Genomic DNA, 19,867 nt, shown 5'->3' with positions numbered 1-19,867 from the left:
AATCCCATGGATGGAGGAGGCTGGTAGGCTGCAGTCCATGGGGTCGCGAAGAGTCTGACACGACAGAGCGACTTCACTTTCACTTTTCACTTTTATGCATTGGAGAAGGAAATGGCAACCCACTCCAGTGTTCTTGCCTAGAGAATCCCAGGGATGGAGTTGCACAGAGTCGGACATGACTGAAGTGACTTAGTAGCAGCAGTGTCTAGGTTTGTCATAGCTTTTCTTCAAAGGAACAAGCGTCTTTTAATTTCATGACTGCAGTTACCATCCACAGTGATTTTGGAGCCCAAGAAAATAAAATCTTGTCACTGTTTCCACTTTTCCCCCATCTATTTGTTATGAAGTGATGGGACTGGGTGCCATCTTAGTTTTTTAATGTTGAGTTTTAAGCTAACTTTTTCACTAGGTTCTTTAGTTCCTCTTCAGTTTCTGCTTTTAAAGTGGTATCTGTCTATCTGAAGTTGTTGCTATTTCTCCCGGCAATCTTGATTCCAGCCTGTGAGTCTTCCAACCCGGCATTTCACATGATGTATTCTGTGTATAAGTTAAATAAGCAGGGTGACAGATACAGCCTTGACAACATGGTACCTCTTCAGTCATAAAATTATTATAGTAAATTAGAGCATTCATTTGTTTTTTTTCTTATAAAATGATTTTGTGAGTATATTATATATGTTGTCCAAATAAAACCTGCTAGTTTTGCACTTACTATAAATTGTATACATTTATCATGGGGGCAGTCTGCTTATTGAGTATGGTTTACTAAGTAAATTTCTCTAGAGAGAATTTTCATTTAATACTCAGGTAATGCTATAATTCAGATGATTTTGGGAACTCTTTAACTTTGGGCCTATGTTCAAAGATCAAGCATGAAGTAAAATCACCAAAATTCAGCAATTTCACTTTTCTAAAACATGTAGAGAAAGAGAAAAAAATATACTGGAATAGAATGAGCTCAGTGAGATCTTGGAGTTGATTAGGGTTGAGTGAAGGTAATAAGGATTTGCATTACAACAGAGGCAATGAGAGTTAAAAAGAAGAGATAGGTAAGGAGAAAGGGATTATAAAGAAAGAACTAGCAAAGCTTAATAGCTCTGTGAAAATGAGGATGGGCGGGATGGAGGAGACAGTAGAACAGTCATTTAAAACAGGTTGAGGTTGAAATGACAGCAGCATATCTGGGGGAAAGTTCCCACCACATGGCTGTGTATAGCCTGGAATTAGGAGACACAAAGCAGAAATACAGATTTAAGAGTCATTTTGAGGCAGTGGTTGAAGCTATGGGGATGCATGAAGTCTCTAAATAGAGAAGGAGAATGTAGCGTTTCAGGGACCGTGCACTCAGAAGAGGTTTAGAGGGAATACAGAAGAACCTGAATCTCATGATTTTCTGTTTTAGATCCTAAGTGTTTAATGGACAGAATCCATGTTCTTCATCATATAGAAATTTTCATTGAATCAAGTCAATAAGTCATCAGTGATTTTAAAACCCATCGTCTTTTTAAATTTTAGAAACTTCATTTCTTCATACAAATGACATAATTTTGTAGACTTTAAATATATTTTTATTTATTTACTTGTTTATTGAATAATCTGCTGAAAGTTTGATTTTATGAAAAATTTGTCAACTGTGGCAGAGTTAATTATTAACCTTGCTTTGGATGGACTTTTCAGAATCTTTGGAGATTTTCAAAATCCTTCCCATATCAGTTCAACTTCTCAGATAGATTCATAGTAATAAGCCCTAGAAGAGTAGAATTAAGAACATGGGAGTGCTTTCCAGCCACTTCAGTGCAGTATTTCAGCTGATAAGATATTCTGAAATAGGAGCCAGATTGATATAATTGAATGACTTGCCTTAGAGCTATTAGGACTGTAATTGAGATTAGCTTTGTCATCTTTCTAGCGGTATTAGTATGCAGTGCTAAGCATTTTTGTCACAATGGTATCAAGGCATAAGTTATCATAAAACCTGAAAACGGATTTTAATAAAAGTCACATTATATTGATTTTATTCATTTAGAGTCAGTACTTTATTCCTAAATTTATAGGCTGTGACAAGATGAGTTATATACTTAAAAGTATATACTTCAAAAGTCTGTCCCAACAATATCTTCTTTTTGGTCATAAGAGATGAACTGGAAGTAAGATGGCATACGTTAGGTGGTGTTACACTATACTCCACAGAATAACGAATGGTATATCTGTCTCAGTCTGGCAGGTTACCAAATGCTTATTACATCATCTTGTAATCATCCGCTGCAGACTCCAACTTCACACTCAGAAATGTCATGCATTTAGGTCCCCTTTCATTCTTGTAATTTGATTCTCATGGGTTACTCTGGTACCATATCTAACTGAAAAACATCATATATTCCTCATGGAAAAAGTTAGTATTTCTTGATAATGCATTTTTCTAAATTATACCTTTGGATCATTTTATAATGTATTTGAGAGGAAATATTGCTTTATCCTTCAGGTTTGAGTGCAAATCAAGTAAATAAGAATCTTTTATATATTATCAGAGAAATTAAGAACACATTCATGCCTTTTTTTTAAGAGAAATATTTTTAATCTGTACTTATTAATGTCAATCTTCCATTCTGTTGGTTTCTATTAAACCTTCCTGCTTTTGTGTAAAATTATTTGACGAGCATTTTATATCCAGATGACTTGCTTAGCAGTTCAGTTCAGTCACTCAGTCATGTCCAACTCTTTGTGACCCCATGAACCACAGCATGCCAGGCCTCCCTTTCCATCACCAACTCCCGGAGTTTACTCAAACTCATGTCCATTGAGTCTGTGATGCCATCCAACCATCTCATCCTCTGTCATCCACTTCTCCTGCCCTCAATCTTTCCCAGCATTGGGGTCTTTTCCAATGAGTCGGCTCTCTGCATCAGGTGGCCAAAGTATTGGAGTTTCAGCTTCAGCATCTGTCCTTCCACTGAATATTCAGGACTGATTTCCTTTAGGATTGACTGCTTTGATCTCCTTGCAGTCCAAGGGACTCTCAAGAGTCTTCTCCAACACCACAGTTCAAAAGTTATCTTCGGCACTCAGCTTTCTTAATGGTCCAACTCTCACATCCATCCATACATGACTACTGGAAAAACCAGAGCTTTGACTAGATGGACCTTTGTAGCAAAGTAATGTCTCCGCTTTTTAATATGCTGTCTAGGTTGGTCATAGCTTTTCTTTCAACGAGCAAGTGTCTTAATTTCATGGCTGCAGTTAGCATCTGCAGTGATTTTGAAGTCTTTCACTGTTTCCATTGTTTCCCCATCTGTTTACCATGAAGTGACGGGACCAGATGCCATGATCTTAGTTTTCTGAATGTTGAGGTTTAAGCCAGCTTTTTCACTCTCCTCTTTCACTTTCATCAAGAGGCTCTTTAGTTCTTCGCTTTCTGCCGTAAGGGTGGTGTCTTAGGCATATCTGAGGTTATTGATATTTCTCCCAGCAATCTTGATTCCTACTTGTGCTTCATCCAGCCCGGCATTTGGCATGATATATTCAGCTTATAAGTTAAATAAGCAAGGTGACAGTATACAGCCTTGTACTCCTTTCCTGATTTGGAACCAGTCTGTTGTTCCATGTCCAGTTCCAACTGTTGCTGCTTGATCCGCATACAGATTTCTCAGGAGGCAGGTAAGGTGGTGTGGTATTCTCATCTCTTTAAGAATTTCCACAGTTTGTCATGATCTACACAGTCAAAGGCTTTGGTGTAGTCAGTAAAGCAGAAGTAAATGTTTTTCTGAAACTCTTTTGCTTTTTTGTTGATCCAGCGGATGTTGTCAGTTTGATCTCTGGTTCCTCGGCCCTTTCTAAATCCAGCTTGAACATCTGGAAGGTCACAGTTAACGTACTGTTGAAGCCTACTTGGAGAATTTTGAGCATTACTTTGCTAGCGTGTGAGAGGAGTGCAATTGTGCAGTAGTTTGAACATTCTTTGGCATTGCCTCTCTTTGGGATTGGAATGAAAGCTGATCTTTTCCAGTCCCATGGCCACTGCTGAGTTTTCCAAATTTGCTGGCATATTGAGTGTTGGACTTTAACAGCATCATCTTTTAGGATTTGAAATAGCTCAACTGGAATTCCATCACCGCTGCTAGCTTTATTTATAGTGATGCTTCCTAAGGCCTACTTGACTTCACATTCTATGATGTCTGGCTCTAGGTGAGTGATCACACCATCTTGGTTATCTGGGTCATGAAGATCTTTTGAGTATAGTTCTTCTGTGTATTCTTGCCACTTCTTAATATCTTCAGCTTCTGTTAGGTCCATACTGTTTCTTTCCTTTATTGTGTCTATCTATGCATGAAATGTTCCCTTGGTATCTCTAATTTTCTTGAAGAGATGTCTAGTCTTTCCCATTCTCTTGTTTTCCTCTATTTTTCTAATTCCTAAGGAAAGTTAAAAAGTAGGAATTAGATGATTAAAGTTATAGAAATTACAAATATTTAATGAAGACCTGAGTGGCAGCTAAAGAAATAGAACAGCTGTAGGTAGAGCTGTAAAGAAGAAGTACTTGGTGAAGATAAGGCTTTAGAGCTGAGTGCTAAATAAGCTTCAGTTAAGGAGATGCCCTGAACTTAGTAGGAATGCCCTTGTTTTCTTGTGAGAATGAATGAATAGGTTGGTCTCAGGCATCTTCTTATATCCCCCATCATCTTGGTCCTCAGTCAGAGAGATCCCTTAGGAACATCCTTGTGTTTCAAGTTTCTCTCAGCAGGTCCAAGTAGTAAGGCTGGAAACAAGTGGTGTTAGTCTTAATGTATTTCAGACTAGGTTGTTTGTTTGGTTTTTTTTTGCTTATTCAAAGATAACATGGTTATGAGTTTTATTATAAGAATCACTTGAAACCTGGGACTGAGGAAAACATATATGTACCAAAATATTTTAATGACTCGTTTCATGTAATGAGTGAATTCCCTTTTTTCCAGGGAATGGATTTGTAAACTCAAGAGCTTCTCCAAATTTGATCGGAACTACTGGTGCAAATAGTTTAGGCAAAGTTATGCCTACAAAGTCTCCCCCTCCTCCAGGTGGTGGCAATCTTGGAATGAACAGTCGAAAACCAGATCTTCGAGTTGTCATCCCCCCTTCCAGCAAGGGCATGATGCCTCCACTGGTACGTTAAACCTTTCTTAAATTTCATTCTTTATGCATTTTATATATAGTGTGTGTTTTCCTTTGGAATTTTCTGTACTTCCATGAGATCTAGACTTTTTCCTAATGAGTATTTCTATTGGAAATTAGCATTTGAAGAGACAAGTCTATTTTAAATACACAGAAACAGATTATAAAAAAAAAAAAACTTAATGGTTATTTAAAAGTAAAGCTAAATATGGAGAAGTTATTATGTTAATTTTCATTTACTGGACTGGAATCTTTACTTAGAGATCTCATCCTCAATTTAATAAATTAAACTTGACTTAAGTACTTCTCTGTGCTTTTGCATACTTTCAGTATCTTTAGCACATTCTTTTCTGTAAAAAAAAAACTCTATTTGTTAGAAAGTTCTACATACAAAGAGAACTATTGTAGAATAGGAAAGAATGCATAAAAACTTCTGCTAATAAGTTTTTTTGTTTATTCCTTTTCAAATAACCTTCCCATTTAACTCTATAAAGAATACAGGTATTCCCACTCTAGCCCTTAACAATGTTCCAGCCTCGTTTGCTTTTGAATCCTAGGTCTATGAAGAAGGGGAGAACATTTAACACCTTAGCTTTCTACAGAAAAAGTTACATTTGCAAGTTTTATCTGTTTGACTACGAACAATCAGTGTGATGTCCCAGGTGGTCTTTCTACTATGCAGCTGCTGAACTTGCAATTTGATTGATTTTTAAGTGATTTTTAAGCAGTGCTATCAGGGTTTAGATAATTATTCTACACTGTATAATACTTTATGGGTTCCCAGACATCTTTATATGCATGTATCATTTGAATCTCAAACTGTGATCTTGGCTAGGTAAGATAAGGAGACCAAGGGAAAGGTCAGTACTGGTCCAGCATAGTACAAAAGAGAGCCAGAACTAAAACTCATTAAGTCAAAAAGCAAAGTGCTTTTTCATTCAGAGATATAGAAAACTGAAAACTTGCTTCCAGCATTGCACTAAAAAAATGTTGGACGAGCAAGTTCATAGTTTTCCTTGAACACGTTGTAGTATTGAGATTTCAGGGCAACCAGCTAGCCCAGTCTCTAGGGAGGGACAGATACTGCAGGTAGAGGACGTTGGAGCACTGACTTACCCGGGCAAGACACAGGTAATGAGTTAAGCTAGGGTGGTTGGTGAATTGCTGGAGGCCAAGTGTTCACTGGCATAGCTCTGTGAAACCTCTGGGATAGCAATATAGGGCAAGTCTTAAGCTCTCTTGCAGAAAAAATTGGGAATGTTCTGAAAAAATCTCCTGTTTGGTATACAGCTGGGATCAGGGAAGAGCAGTCACTACAGCATGGGCAAAAAGTTTTCCCTGGGTACTTCTGTTTCACTCCTATGGAATAGGAGTCTTAATCTGTGAGGAGGTGAACAACACAAATGGTCACCCTTAGGAGACTGGAGAATTCCCACTGTACTAGGGAAATGGGAAAGGGAAATTCTCTCAGCCTGCAGTGAAGGAGAAGGACCAGTGCCAAAATCATGGCAGAATTTCTGAAAAGGCTACAGCCTAATGCATAACACAAAGGAGAAAGCTTAAAACTGAGAATGAAGTAGTTTTCTTTGGGGAAAAAACAAGTAAAAAACCTCTAGCAAACCAGTCTCCCACTGCCCCCAGAGGCATTTGAGGCCCGTGGTAACTATACTGAAGGTAACCATACCAACAATGAAACACAAACTCAGCCTAGTTCTTAATTAAATTAACTCAAACTCTGCACTAAAGGCCTGGCAGGAGGAAGACCTGTAGGTCTACTGTAAGTAAAAATTGCCCAAACTGAAATGTAAACAGAAGCTGTTACTGTTCTCAGTCGTGTCTGACTCTTTTCCACCCCATGGACTGCAGCACACCAGGGTTTCCTGTCCTTCACCATCTCCTGGAGTTTGCACAAACTCATGTCCATTGAGCCAATAATGCCATCCAACCATCTCATCCTCTGTCTCCCACTTTTCCTCCTGCCCTCCATCTTTCCCAGCATCAGGGTTTTTTCTAGTAAGTTGGGTCTTCACATCAGGTGGCCAAAGTATTGGAGCTTCAGCATCAGTCCTTCCAGTGAATCAGTTCAGTTCAGTTCAGTCGCTCAGTCGTGTCTGACTCTTTGCGACCCCATGAACCACAGCATGCCAGGCCTCCCTGTCCATCACCAACTCCCAGAGTTTACTCAAACTCATGTTCATTGAGTCTGTGATGCCATCCAACCATCTCATCCTCTGTCATCCCCTTCTCCTCCTGCCCTCAATCTTTCCCAGCATCAGGGTCTTTTCCAATGAGTCGGCTCTCTGCATCAGGTGGCCAAAGTATTGTAGTTTCAGCTTCAACATCAGTCCTTTCAGTGAACACCCAGGACTGATCTCTTTTAGGATAGACTGGTTGGATCTCCTTGCAGTCCAAGGGACTCTCAAGAGTCTTCTCCAACACCACAGTTCTGGTTAATTTCCTTTAGGATTGACTGGTGTGATCTTGGTTTGCTGTCCAGGAGGCTCTCAGGAATCTTCTCCAACACCACAGTTCAAAAGCATCAATTCCTTGGCTCTCAGCCTTCTTTATGGTCCAACTCTCACACCCATGCATGACTACTGGAAAAACCATAGCTTTGACTAGATGAACATTTGTCAGCAAAGTGATATCTCTGCTTTTTAATATACTGTCTAGGTTTGTCATGGCTTTTCTTCAAGGAATAAGCATAGTTTAATTTCATGGCTGCAGTCACTATCCACAGTGATTTTGGAGCCCACGAAAATAAAATCTGTTGCTGTTTGCATTTTCCCCCATCTACTTTCTATGAAGTGATGGGACTGGATGCCATGATTTTCGTGTTTTGAATGTTGAGTTTTAAGCCAAATTTTTCACTCTCCTCTTTTCACCTTCATTGAGAGGCTCTTTAGTTCCTCTTCACTTCTGCCATTAGGGTTGTATCATCTACATATCTGAGGTTTTTTATTTCTCCCGGCAATCTTGATTCCAACTTGAGCTTCATCCAGCCTGTCATTTCACATGATGTACTCTGTGTGTAAATAAAATAAACAGGGTGACAATATACAGCCTTGACGTACTCCTTTCCCAATTTGGAACCAGTCTGTTGTACCATGTCCAGTTCTAACTGTTGCTTCCTGACCTGCACACAGATTTCTCAGGAGGCAGATAAGGTGGTGGGGTATTCACATCTCTTTAAGAATTTTCCAGTTTGTTATGATCCACACAGTCAAAGGCTTTATCGTGGTCAGGAAGCAGAAGTAGATGTTTTTCTGGAATTCCTTTGCTTTCTCTGTGATCTAACGGATGTTGGCAGTTTGATCTCTGGTTCCTCTGCCTTTTCTAAATCCAGTTTGTACATCTGAGGGTTTTCTCGATTCACGTACTGTTGAAGCCTAGCTTAAAGGATTTTGAGCACTACCTTGCTAGCATGTGAAATGAGTACAGTTGTGCAGTAGTTTGAACATTCTTTGGCATTGCCTTTCTTTAGGATTGGAATGAAAGCTGACCTTTTCCATTCCTGTGGCCACTGCTGAGTTTTCCAAATTTGCTGGCTTATTGAATGCAGCACTTTAACAGCATCATCTTTTCAGATTTGAAATAGTTCATTTGACATTCCATCACCTCTTTGTTCATAGTAATGATTCCTAATGCCCATGTAACTTCACACTCTAGGATGTCTTACTCTAGGTGAGTGATCATACCATTGTGGTTATCCAGGTCATTGAGACCTTTTTGTACATTTCTTCTGTGTATTCTTGCCACCTCTTTTTAATCTCTTCTGCTTCTGTTAGGTCCATACTGTTTCTGTCCTTTAATGTACCCATCTTGCATGAAATATTCCTTGGTATCTGTTAAGGTTCTTGAAGAGATCTCTAGTCTTTCCCATCCTGTTGTTTTCCTCTATTTCTTTGCACTATTCACTTAAGAAGTCTTTCTTCTCTCTCCTTGCTATTCTTTAGAACTCTGCATTTAGATGAGTATATCTTTCATTTTCTCCTTTGCCTTTCCCCTCTCTTCTTTCCTCAGCTATGTGTAAGGCCTCTTCAGACAACCATTTTGCTTTGTTTTATTTCTTTTTCTTGGGGATGGTTTGGTCACTGCCTCCTGTACAGTGTTATAAAAATCCATCCATAGAATTACCCAGACTGAAATGTAAAGAGAAGAGTCAAAAGAAAACAAAAAACAAAGTAAAATTTCCTCTCAACCTAGAATTCTGTACCTAGCAAAAGTATCTTTCAAGATATGAAAAAGAAATAAAAACTTTCTCAAACAAAAATGTGGGAATTTATTGCCAAGAGACATACAAAAAAATATTAAAGGATGTCCTTTGGAAGAAGGAACATGCTACCAAAAAATTCTTGGATCTGTACAATAAATAAAAATAAAGAACAATGGAAATGGAATAAACGAAGATAAAAACAAAGTTAATTTTGTCTTCCATTTTATAAATTTCAATTTTAGAACAGTTTTAAATTTATATAAAGATAGCAAAGATAGTACAGAAAGTTCCTATATGCTTCATACTCAGTTTCTCCTGTTACTAACAGATTAGTATTACAGCTAATGAGTCTATGTTGATAAAGTGCTATAAAGTTCATTTATAAATTGTTTTAAAGTCCAGAGTATTCAAATACTCTTAGTTTTTAACCTTATGTCTTTTTCTGTTCTGGAATGCAATCCAAGATACCATGTCAAATTTAGTAGTCATGTCTTTTTAGGTTCTTCTTGTCTTTGATATTTATCTAAGACTTTACTTACTTTAATGACCTTGACAATTCTGAGGAGTACTGGTCAGATATGCTGTAGAATGTTCCTCAGTTGCAGTGTTTCTGATGTTTTCCTCATGGTTAGGCTGGTGTTACACATTTGAGGGAAAAAGGTCATGGAACTAATGTGCCCTTTTCGTCACATTATATCAAGGGTACATACTATCACCGTGACTGTTGATCACTTTGATCACCTTGCTGGTGTAGTATTTCACTGGCTACTCTTTTCCCCCTTCCCATACTGCCCTCTTTGGAAGGAAGTTACTGTGTGAGGCCCACATATAAGGAATGGCGGTTATATTCTACCTCTTTTAGGGCATATTATACTCATACATTATTTGGAGTTCTTCTGCACAGGTCACTTATTGTTCTGTCTCATTTAATCATTTATTTATATTAATATGAACTCATATACATTGATTTTATACTTTGGGTTGTAGTAGTACTAAATTTTGTTAATATATGATTCTACTAGTGCTGGTTTATTCTGTTGCTCAGATTGTTCCAGCTTTAGCTCTTGAGGACTATTCACTTGGTTCCTGTCCCCTTTTATATGCCCTTGTTGTTGTGGGGGTTTTTTAGCAGGGGAAAAGGTAGGGGAGTTACTGTTTTATTTTCTGGTTACTTTGGAATGCTTCAGGATCATCTTGTGTATTTTCTGCTCAAGTTCTAGAATCAGGCATTTCTCTGAGGAACCTTGGCTGTTTTTTGGAGAATGTTATTAGAAACCAAGATCTGGCTATCTTCCCTCTTCTTACTTGCTTCAAAAGATAGTTGACTCTCTAAAGCAAAAGCAGTGGCAGTGACTTTTGTGTTTACGGCACATGTAGAAATAAAATATATTAATATTAAGTTGGTGAAAGAGTAATTGTGGTTTTGGATCATGAATTTTATATCACTCTAACTAGGTTCAAACATATATTTATTAATCAAAAGAGCAATCATTATAATCAACACATTTTTGCCAACAAGAAATAAGTTTGTTTATTCCTATAGAATAAAAACCCATGCTTTGGGATTCAGCAAACTCTTGGAAAGCATTTTCTGCCTCCTGCTGGTTGTGGAAGCATTTTCTCTGCAAGAAGTTGTCAAGATGCTTGAAGAAGTGGTAATCGGTTGGCAAGAGGTCAGGTGAATAAGGTGGATGAGGCAAAACTTCATAGCCCTATTCATTCAACTTTTGAAGTGTTGATTGTGCAATGTGTGGTCGGATGTTGTCCTGGAGAAGAATTGGGCCCATTCTGTTGACTAATTTCAGCTGTAGGCATTGCAGTTTTTGATGCATCTCATTGATTTGCTGAACATACTTCCCACATGTAATGGTTTCATCAGGATTCAGAAAACCATAGTGGATAAGACAGGCAACAAATCACCAAACAGTGACTGTGATCTTTTTTTGGTACTAGTTTGGCTTTGGGAAGTGCTTTGGAGCTGAGAGTCTAACCACTGAACTGGTCGTTGCTGGTGGTTGTATAAAATCCATTTTTCGTCATACTTCACAATCCCATCAACCACTGATTCATCATTGTTGCATAGAATAAAAGAAGATGACACTTCAAAATGACAGTTTCTTTTATTTTTCAGTCAGCTCCTGTGGCACCCACTTACTGAGCTTTTACACCTTTCCAGTTTGCTTTAAATGCCAACCGACTGTACAATGGTCAGTGTTGAATTCTTTGGCAACTTCTGCTGTAGTTGTAAGAGGATCAGCTTCGATGATCCTCTCACGTGGTCATTGTCAATTTCTGATGGCTGGCCACTGTTCTCCTCATCTGCAAGGCTTTCTCTCCTTTGCAAAACTTCTTCAACTACCACTGCTCTGTACATTTGTTAACAGTTCCTGGGCCAAATGCGTTGTTGATACTGCAAGTTGTCTCTGCTGCTTTACAATCCATTTTAAACTTGAATAAGAAAATTGCTTGAATTTGCTTTTTGTCTTAACTCATTTCTCTAGTCTAAAATAAATATAAACAGCAAGTAGTAAGTTATTATGGAGGAGGAAATGGCAACCCACTCCAGTATTCTTGCCTGGAGATTTCCGTGGACATAGCAGCCTGGCAGGCTCCATGAGGTCACAAAGAGTCGAACACGACCGTGATTAATACACACACAAAGTAAATCATTAGCAGAAAAATAAAGTGAGAATTGTACATTAAAATGATGTTATGACATAACCACATTTATTTAAGAATGTATTCCAATATCAAACAGCAAAGTTCAACAGTGTGAAAGCACAATTACTTTTGTACCAACCTAATATGATGACAGAGTGGAGAATTAGAAATATACTTTTATAGGTCTTTACACATGATGAGGTATACATTTGAAGGTTAACTCAAATTAACTGAAAGTATATATTGTAAACCCTAGTAAAACTATAGGAAATAAAAAAAGGTATAAATGATAAGTCAATAGAGATAAAATAGAAATACAAAATATGCTCCAGTATCCCAAGAAATGGGAGAAAAGGCAGAAAATAAAGAACAGATGGAGCAAATGAAATAGAGCTAGCAAGATTGTAGATTTTAATCCAAACTATACACGTAAACATCAAAAGACAAAATGTCAGATTGGTTTTTAAAAAAAAAAAAAAAAGGTCATAATACACAATGTCTGTAAGGACCCCACTTTAAGTATAAAGACATAGGTAAAAAGATGGAGAAAAATATACTATGCAAACATTAGCCAAAAGAAAGCTAGTAAAGCTATATTAAGTTCAAACAATGTAGACTTCACAATAAGGAATATTATCAAGGATAAAGAAGAATATTTGCTGACAAATATTTGCCAACAAGGGTCTGTCTAGCCAAAGCTTTAGTTTTTCCAGTAGTCATGTATCAATGAGCAAGTTGGGCCATAAAGAAAGCTGAGCACCAAAGAGTTGATGCTTTTGAACTGTGGTGTTGGAGAAGACTCTTGAGAGTCCCTTGGGCTCATTGGACTGCAAAGAGATCAAACCAGTCAATCCTAAAGGAAATCAGTCCTGAATATTCTTTGGAAAGACTGATGCTGAAGCTGAAACTCCAATACTTTGGCCACCTGATGCAAAGAACTGACTCATTGGAAAAGACTCTGATGCTGGGAAAGACTGAAGGCTGGAGAAGGAGATGACAGAGGTTGAGATGGTTGGATGGCATCTCCGACTTGATGGACATGAGTTTGAGCAAGCTCTGGGAATTGGTGATGGACAGGGAAGCCTGGTGTGCTGCAGTCCATGGGGTCACAAAGAATCTGACATGCCTGAGCAACTGAACTGAACTGAAAGAAGAATATTACATATTCCAAGAAATATCTTTAATGTGTATGCACCTAACAGTAAACATTCAAAATACAGTAAGCAAAGATGATACAACTAAAAAGTGGAAGAGAAAACTCCATAATTGTAGTTGGAACATTCAACACTCTTCTCTCAGTAGTTGATAGAACAAGTAGGCAGAAAATTCAGTTAAGGATCTGGGTGGCTGAGAAATATTAAACCAGCCTGATGTAAGAAACATTTATAGAACCCTTCATTTTGCATAGCAGAACATATATTTCTTCTTTAGAGCACTTGCAACATGCAGTAGGGTATTGTGTATCATAAAACAAACCTCAGCAAATTTCAAAGAATTGAAATCATACATATTACAGTCTCTGACCATAATAAAATCAATAACAGAAAGACAACAGGAAAACCTCCACATACAGAATTAAAGAACATGTTTTTAAATAGCTTATGGGTCAAAAACGAACTATCAAGAGAAATTTTGAAATCTATAGCATATCAGAATTTTGGAGACCAACTAGGAGGAGTGTTGAGAGGGGAAATTCATAGTACTTATATTAGAAAAGAGGAAGGTCCCAAATCAGTAAGCTTTTACTTTAGAAGAGAAAAAAAGAGTGAACTTAACCCTAAGGAACCAGAAGAAAAGGAAAAAATGAGCAGAAATTAATGAAACTTAAAACAGAAAGACAGTAGAGAAAAGGAGTCAAACCAAAGGCTGATTCTAAGTTTATCACTATAATTTACCATGTTAAAAGAATTCAACTTTTATTCATAATAAAAATAACTTTCACCAAACTAGGGGAAGAAAGGAACTCTTTTAGCCTAATGAAGACTGTTTTCAGAAATCCTGCAACTAATATACTTAATAAGAGGAAACTTCAGTCTTTTAGTAAAATAATATTAGAAACTAGACAGTGATGTTTTATTCTCACCACTCATATTCAACATTGTGCTGGAAGTCCTGGATGAGGCAGTAAGGCAAAAAAATTAAATGCATACAGGGCATAACCACATAAATATTTCTTAAAAAAATGTGTGGTACTGGGGAAAAGAAGAGCACCATAGGTCAAAGAGAGCCCAGAAAATATATTTAGTTGGTTTTTTACAAAGATAGTAAGGCTATTCAATGGAGTAAGGATAGTCAGTACAACTAATGGTGCTGCAGCAATTTAGCGTTAGTATGCAAAAACAGAACCTCAAAATGTAATTCTTAACCCTATACAAAAATTAACTCAAAATGTATTATAGATCCAAATGTAAAACACAAAACTGTGACACTTTAGAAGAAAACATTGGAGAATTGCACCAAGAGCATAATCCATAAAAAATGGATATATTGCTATTTATCAAAGTTTAAGATTCACTCCATGAAAAGGCCCTGTTCAGAGAATAAAAAATCAGTCTACAGATTAGGAGAGAATATTTATAAAATCACTGATCTAGTAGAAGACTTGTATCCAGAATGATACAACTACACACCTGTTAGAGTGGCTAAAATTACAAAAACAAAACCAAAAAAACTATAAGTGCCAAGTTCTGGCAAGGATGCCAGAATTCTCATGTATTCCTACTTAGAATGCAAAATAGTAGCCCCACTTTGGAAAGCAGTTTGGCAACTTCTTATAAAGTTAAATATGTATTTGTCATACAACCCAACAGTCTTGCTTCTAGAGAATTTATTCAAGTGAATTGAAAACCATGCTTATACAGAAACTGTATTTTTCACTAATTTCCCCCAAAGAAAACAACAGAAATAACCTTCCAGCAGCTCAATGCATATACACACTCTGGTACATCTGCAGAAAGGAATATTGCTCAGCAATTAAAAAAAAAAAAAAGGATGAATTTAATTCACAACAATATAAATGAATCTTAAATGAATTTTGCTAATTGAAAGAAGCCAAATCCAAAGATACAGTATATGATTGCATTTATATTTCATTCTGGAAAATGCAGAACAGATAAGTGGTTGCCAGGGGTAAGGAAAAGTTGACTACAAAAGGAGTAGTATAGGGAATTTTTGAGGGGATGTGGTACTGTATTGTTGGATACATGAAGCTATGCTTTTGATAAAACCTACAAAACTATACAATATAGAGTGATTTTTTTTAACTATATGCAATTTAAAAAATCAACCAGGATTCCAGGGGAACCCAAGATGAAATACATGAATAATTATTAAAAATGAGTGATACGATATGGAAGGGGATGAACTGGTCTAAATAACTTTGGAAACTATTGCTCAAGATGGTAAATTTGTTACACACACACACACACACACACACACACCCTTAAATAAGTGAATACTATACATTGTAGATAAAGCTGGTTTTTTGAGAAATAAAGTTTCAGTTAAGCAAGGTGAATGGGAAGGTTATAATGAACCCTGTTTTTCTGGATTGTAGTTGGAGGTTTCAGAATAAATGTATTTTTTTAACATATATACAGATAGATACAAAAGTATAGATGTGTGTACACATGAATTGGAATACATCTGATATTTCCTAGCTCTGACTGCTGAGTCTTAAATCAGTGAAACCTGGAAACTGAGCACACCTAGCTCTCAGGTCCTAGTTTCTAAGCTCCATTCTCCAGTGACAGGAATCAGGCCTCCTTGGAGAAGTGATTGATTGTAGAGCTAGGGCCAGGAAAATGCTCAGTGATCCAGAGGTGCCAGCGGATGAGGAAATATATGTCAAGTCATAGGAACCAACTTTTCCGAGGAGCTCCCAATGGCCAGATCTAGAATAATTTAAACAACAAAAAATATTATTGGATTATAACACAAAGAATGAAAAATAGTGAGATTATTACTTAGTGACTGAATAAATAAATGGAGAAAGGGACAGCTCTTCCTTAGAGAGGTACTCTAATTAATGCATGTAGAAAGTCTTGCTTACAAAAAACGGGGGACAGAAAGGCCTCTGTGCCTGGGAGCCCCACAGGGCCCTACTCAGTTTCAGACTCTTCACAAAAATTAACTCAAAATGGATTGCAGACCAAAATTTTTAAATGCAAAACTCAGATATTCTTAGACAATAATAAATGAGAAAACCTAAATGACCTTGGGTACAGTGATGCATTTTTGGATGTGACACTATTGGCATGATCCACACAGAAATAATTGCAAAAGATGTCAAGAGAATGAGAATACCAGCCAAAGACTGGGAGAAAATACTTACAAGGGACACTTCCAATAAAGGACTTCTACCCAGACTATACAAAGAACTCTTTAAGACTCAACAATAAGAAAACAACTCAATTATAAAGTGGGCCAAAGACCTTAATAGACAGCTCATCAAAGAAGATATACAGATGAAAAAATAAACATATGAAAAGACATTCCACATCATATGTTATTAGGGAAATGCAAAATAAACAATAATGATATACTACTACATGCATGTTAGAATGACCAAAATCTGGAACACTGAGAACACGAAATGCTGGTGAGTTTGTGGAACAATAGGAATTGTCACAAATTGCTGGTGGTAATGCCAAATGGTAAGCAACTTTGGAAGACAGGTGATTTCTTACAGAACTGCTGCTGCTGCTGCTAAGTCGCTTCAGTTGTGTCCAACTCTGTGCGACCCCACAGACGGCAGCCCACCAGGCTTCTCCGTCCCTAGAATTCTCCAGGCAAGAATACTGGAGTGGGTTGCCATTTCCTTCTCCAACGCATGCATGCATGCTAAGTCGCTTCAGTCATGACCGACTGTGCAGCAGCCCACCAGGCTCCTCTGTCCATGGGATTCTCTAGGCAAGAATGTTGGAGTCGGTTGCCATTTCCTTCTCCACTTACAAAACTAAGCATACTTTTACCATATGATCCAGCAATCACACTCCTAGGTATTTACCGGCATAAAAACTTGCACATGGATGTTTATAGCAGCTTTATTCATAATTGTCAAAACTTAGAAGCAACCAAGATGTTCTTTAGTGGGTAACTGGATAAAATGTGGTATATCCAGACAATGGAGTACTTTTCAGTGCTAAAAGAAATAAGCGATTGAGCCATAAAAAGAAATGGAGGAAAATTAAATACATGTTACTAAGTGAAAGAAGCCAATCTGAAAAGGCTACATCCTGCATGGTTCCAACATTCTGGAAAAGGCAAAAACTATGAAAATAGTAAAAAAGATCAGGGGTTGGAGGAAGGGAGGGATGAATAGGCAAAGGATGGAGCATTTTAGTGCAGTGAAACATTCTGATATTATAACGGTGGATACATTTGAACAAACCCCTAGAATATGCAACACCAAGAATAAATCCTAATGTAAACTAGGGATGTTGGGTGATAATGGTAACAAGTGTACCACTTTGGTAATAGGGAAAGCTATGTATATGTGAGAGCAGGGAGTTTATGGAAAATCTCTGTGTATGCCCCTCAATTTTGCTGTCAGCCTAAACTGCTCAAAAAATAAAGGTTTAAAGAAAAAAAATAGCAAAATAAATAATAATATTACTGGATTATAACACAAAGAATTTAAAAAATAGTGAGACTGTTACTTAGTGATTAAATAAATGTAGAAGGGACAGCTCTTCGTTAGAGAAGAATTCTAATCAACGCATGTAGAAAGAATAAGAGAAATGGCAAATCACCATTATAATACGATAGTGCAGACCTTGAAGGCAAGGTCAATGAATGAGTGCTAAAGTTAGCAAAAATTTAAGGAGAAACAGGATATTTAATAAGTCTCAGAATGTCACTCCCCAAATAATCATTGATTATAAAAAGAAAAATAGTGATTTTTATAGTGGAGAATCCTAGTCATTTGTTCATCTTTCAGGAACTGGATGTGGAATACTGCCACTATCCTTCAGAAATAAAAACTATACGAAGTTTCATTTAAGGCATAGAAATAGGTTTATAAGAATTGTAATAAACTGCAAAATTGATGGACAAACTACAAGTTTGACATTTAGCAACTTGTCAGTTATCGTGGTCTTTTTTTAAGAGTTCATGAAGCATCTCTGTGGAATTGTAAAATCTGCCCCAGAAACTATTAGTATTTACACTGTTATCCCTGTAAGTTAAAGTGAAAACTGAATACACACACACCCATAGTATTTTGATGTGTCTTAACAGTTGGAGATGGGTGAAGATATCTATAACAACACAGTTGAAGAGGATTTTGCCACGTTTGAAACAGCAGTTTATAGGCCAGGTAGTTATTTTTCAGTCAGTAATGAGCCTCACTCCTGTTTCACACTTGTCTGCAGATAAACCTGCTTTCAGGTTGGGACTTCATGTATCGCTGATGCTTATAAAGATACCTTTCACAGATTGACAGAGAAGCTTGACTTACTCAAGTAAAATAATTTTAAAAAACTAGTTGGATTATTCTAGCTTATTCATATTTTTAGATGTGTAGAAAGAAAAGGAGCAATATGTTTCATTCTTTTCTGTATGATTTATCAATTCATTTCTCCTCTCATTTTCTTTATTTAGGTGATTGTTATCAGTTCATTTTTCCTCTCATTTTCTTTATGTGGCTTTTCTCCATTGAAGTTATTATACTCATTTGAAAATTGTATTTGCAAATGATAAATATATAAATTTGTAAAACTGTTGTACTTATTAACAGATATTTGAGTTCTTATTGTTTCATAATACTGCGTTAGTTACTGTGGGAGAAAAGAAAACAAAATAATTTCTGCCCACCACAGAATTTAATTAAGATAAATGTACATGTGTAACCAGGTAGGGTAGGGATGGCAGGATTTAGATGTAAGTATTGAGCAAATTTCAGAAGATTGTGAAGGACAGGGAAGCCTGATGTGCTGCAGTTCGTGGGGTCACAAAGAGTCGGACACAACTTAGCGTCTGAACAAACGAAAACAAAAAAAAAAGTGTTTGTTAGCATTCTCCAGATTCCAAACAGAAACTAGTTTCATGATTAGGAAATCCTTTTATATGTTATCGCAGCATGGCATAAGAGCAGAACAAACTGGGGTAGGAGGGTCTTTAAATCCTGGCCGTAGAGATTTTAAAAGAATCTTTCCAGTCTTTTGAAGTCAGCTACAGGTACAGAGACAATAAATAATGTATATTTGTACTCACTGCCTATATAATCATCTCTTTAGATTTCCAGACAACTGATAGTGTTCAGATAACATGTTTTTCTAAAGAAGTATTTTATATTCAAGTACCAACAGTCTTAGTAACTCTCTTATTCCTCTTATGTGCTGAGTGCAGTCGGAGGAAGAGGAATTGGAGTTGGTGAGTGTGGGTTTCTACTTGAATGGAGTTGAAAAAAATATGAAAGTACTAATTCTTTTCAGTGTTTTCATCTGAGTAATGTTCCCTTTGTTACACAGATTTTTTTTTTCTTGATGTTAAATACTGTCCAAACATTTTGAATAACTGAACCAAGCACTGGTACTGCAGAATGTGGTTTTTCTACTCATAATTACATATCTTGACGTGTTTTATTTGTTCTGGAAACTTTGGAATAGAGCCTTTATAAACAGTAGCTGTCCATGATCACAAGACATGTTAAAGAATTTTTTAAGGAAAGATATAAAATACCTTATGTAGTTCCCCCAAATTATTAATATATTTTTAGAAAATGACTTCACCCTCACAGTTCGTCAGATTGTAACACACTGTCTTGTGTTGTTTCTCTTTCTTTCAAAAAGATTACATCATTTTTGGTGAGGTCACCTTTTTCACAGAGTTAGAATTATTTCA

The 19,867-nt window shown here is 36.9% G+C and overlaps 1 protein-coding gene across 17 annotated transcripts in view; it reads left to right on the top strand.

Moving 5' to 3' along the window:
- The window catches only part of MEF2A (myocyte enhancer factor 2A), a 204,659-nt gene that overhangs the window by 172,932 nt on the left and 11,860 nt on the right, over positions 1 to 19,867 (top strand). For 9 of the 17 annotated variants that reach the window (XM_043434332.1, XM_043434331.1, XM_043434334.1 and 6 more), the window contains 2 exons: positions 4,950 to 5,137; positions 19,373 to 19,396. In XM_043434332.1, coding sequence (XP_043290267.1) covers positions 4,950 to 5,137; positions 19,373 to 19,396 — 212 coding nt within the window. The remainder of the gene's footprint in view (positions 1 to 4,949; positions 5,138 to 19,372; positions 19,397 to 19,867) is intronic. The other 8 variants (XM_043434341.1, XM_043434340.1, XM_043434345.1 and 5 more) reach the window with 3 other exon arrangements.

This window comes from Cervus canadensis, chromosome 17, assembly GCF_019320065.1.
Source record: "Cervus canadensis isolate Bull #8, Minnesota chromosome 17, ASM1932006v1, whole genome shotgun sequence".
Classification (NCBI taxonomy): Eukaryota; Metazoa; Chordata; class Mammalia; order Artiodactyla; family Cervidae; genus Cervus; species Cervus canadensis.
The sequence above is the reverse complement of the archived record's forward strand: the minus strand, read 5'-3'. Positions and strand labels throughout refer to the sequence as shown.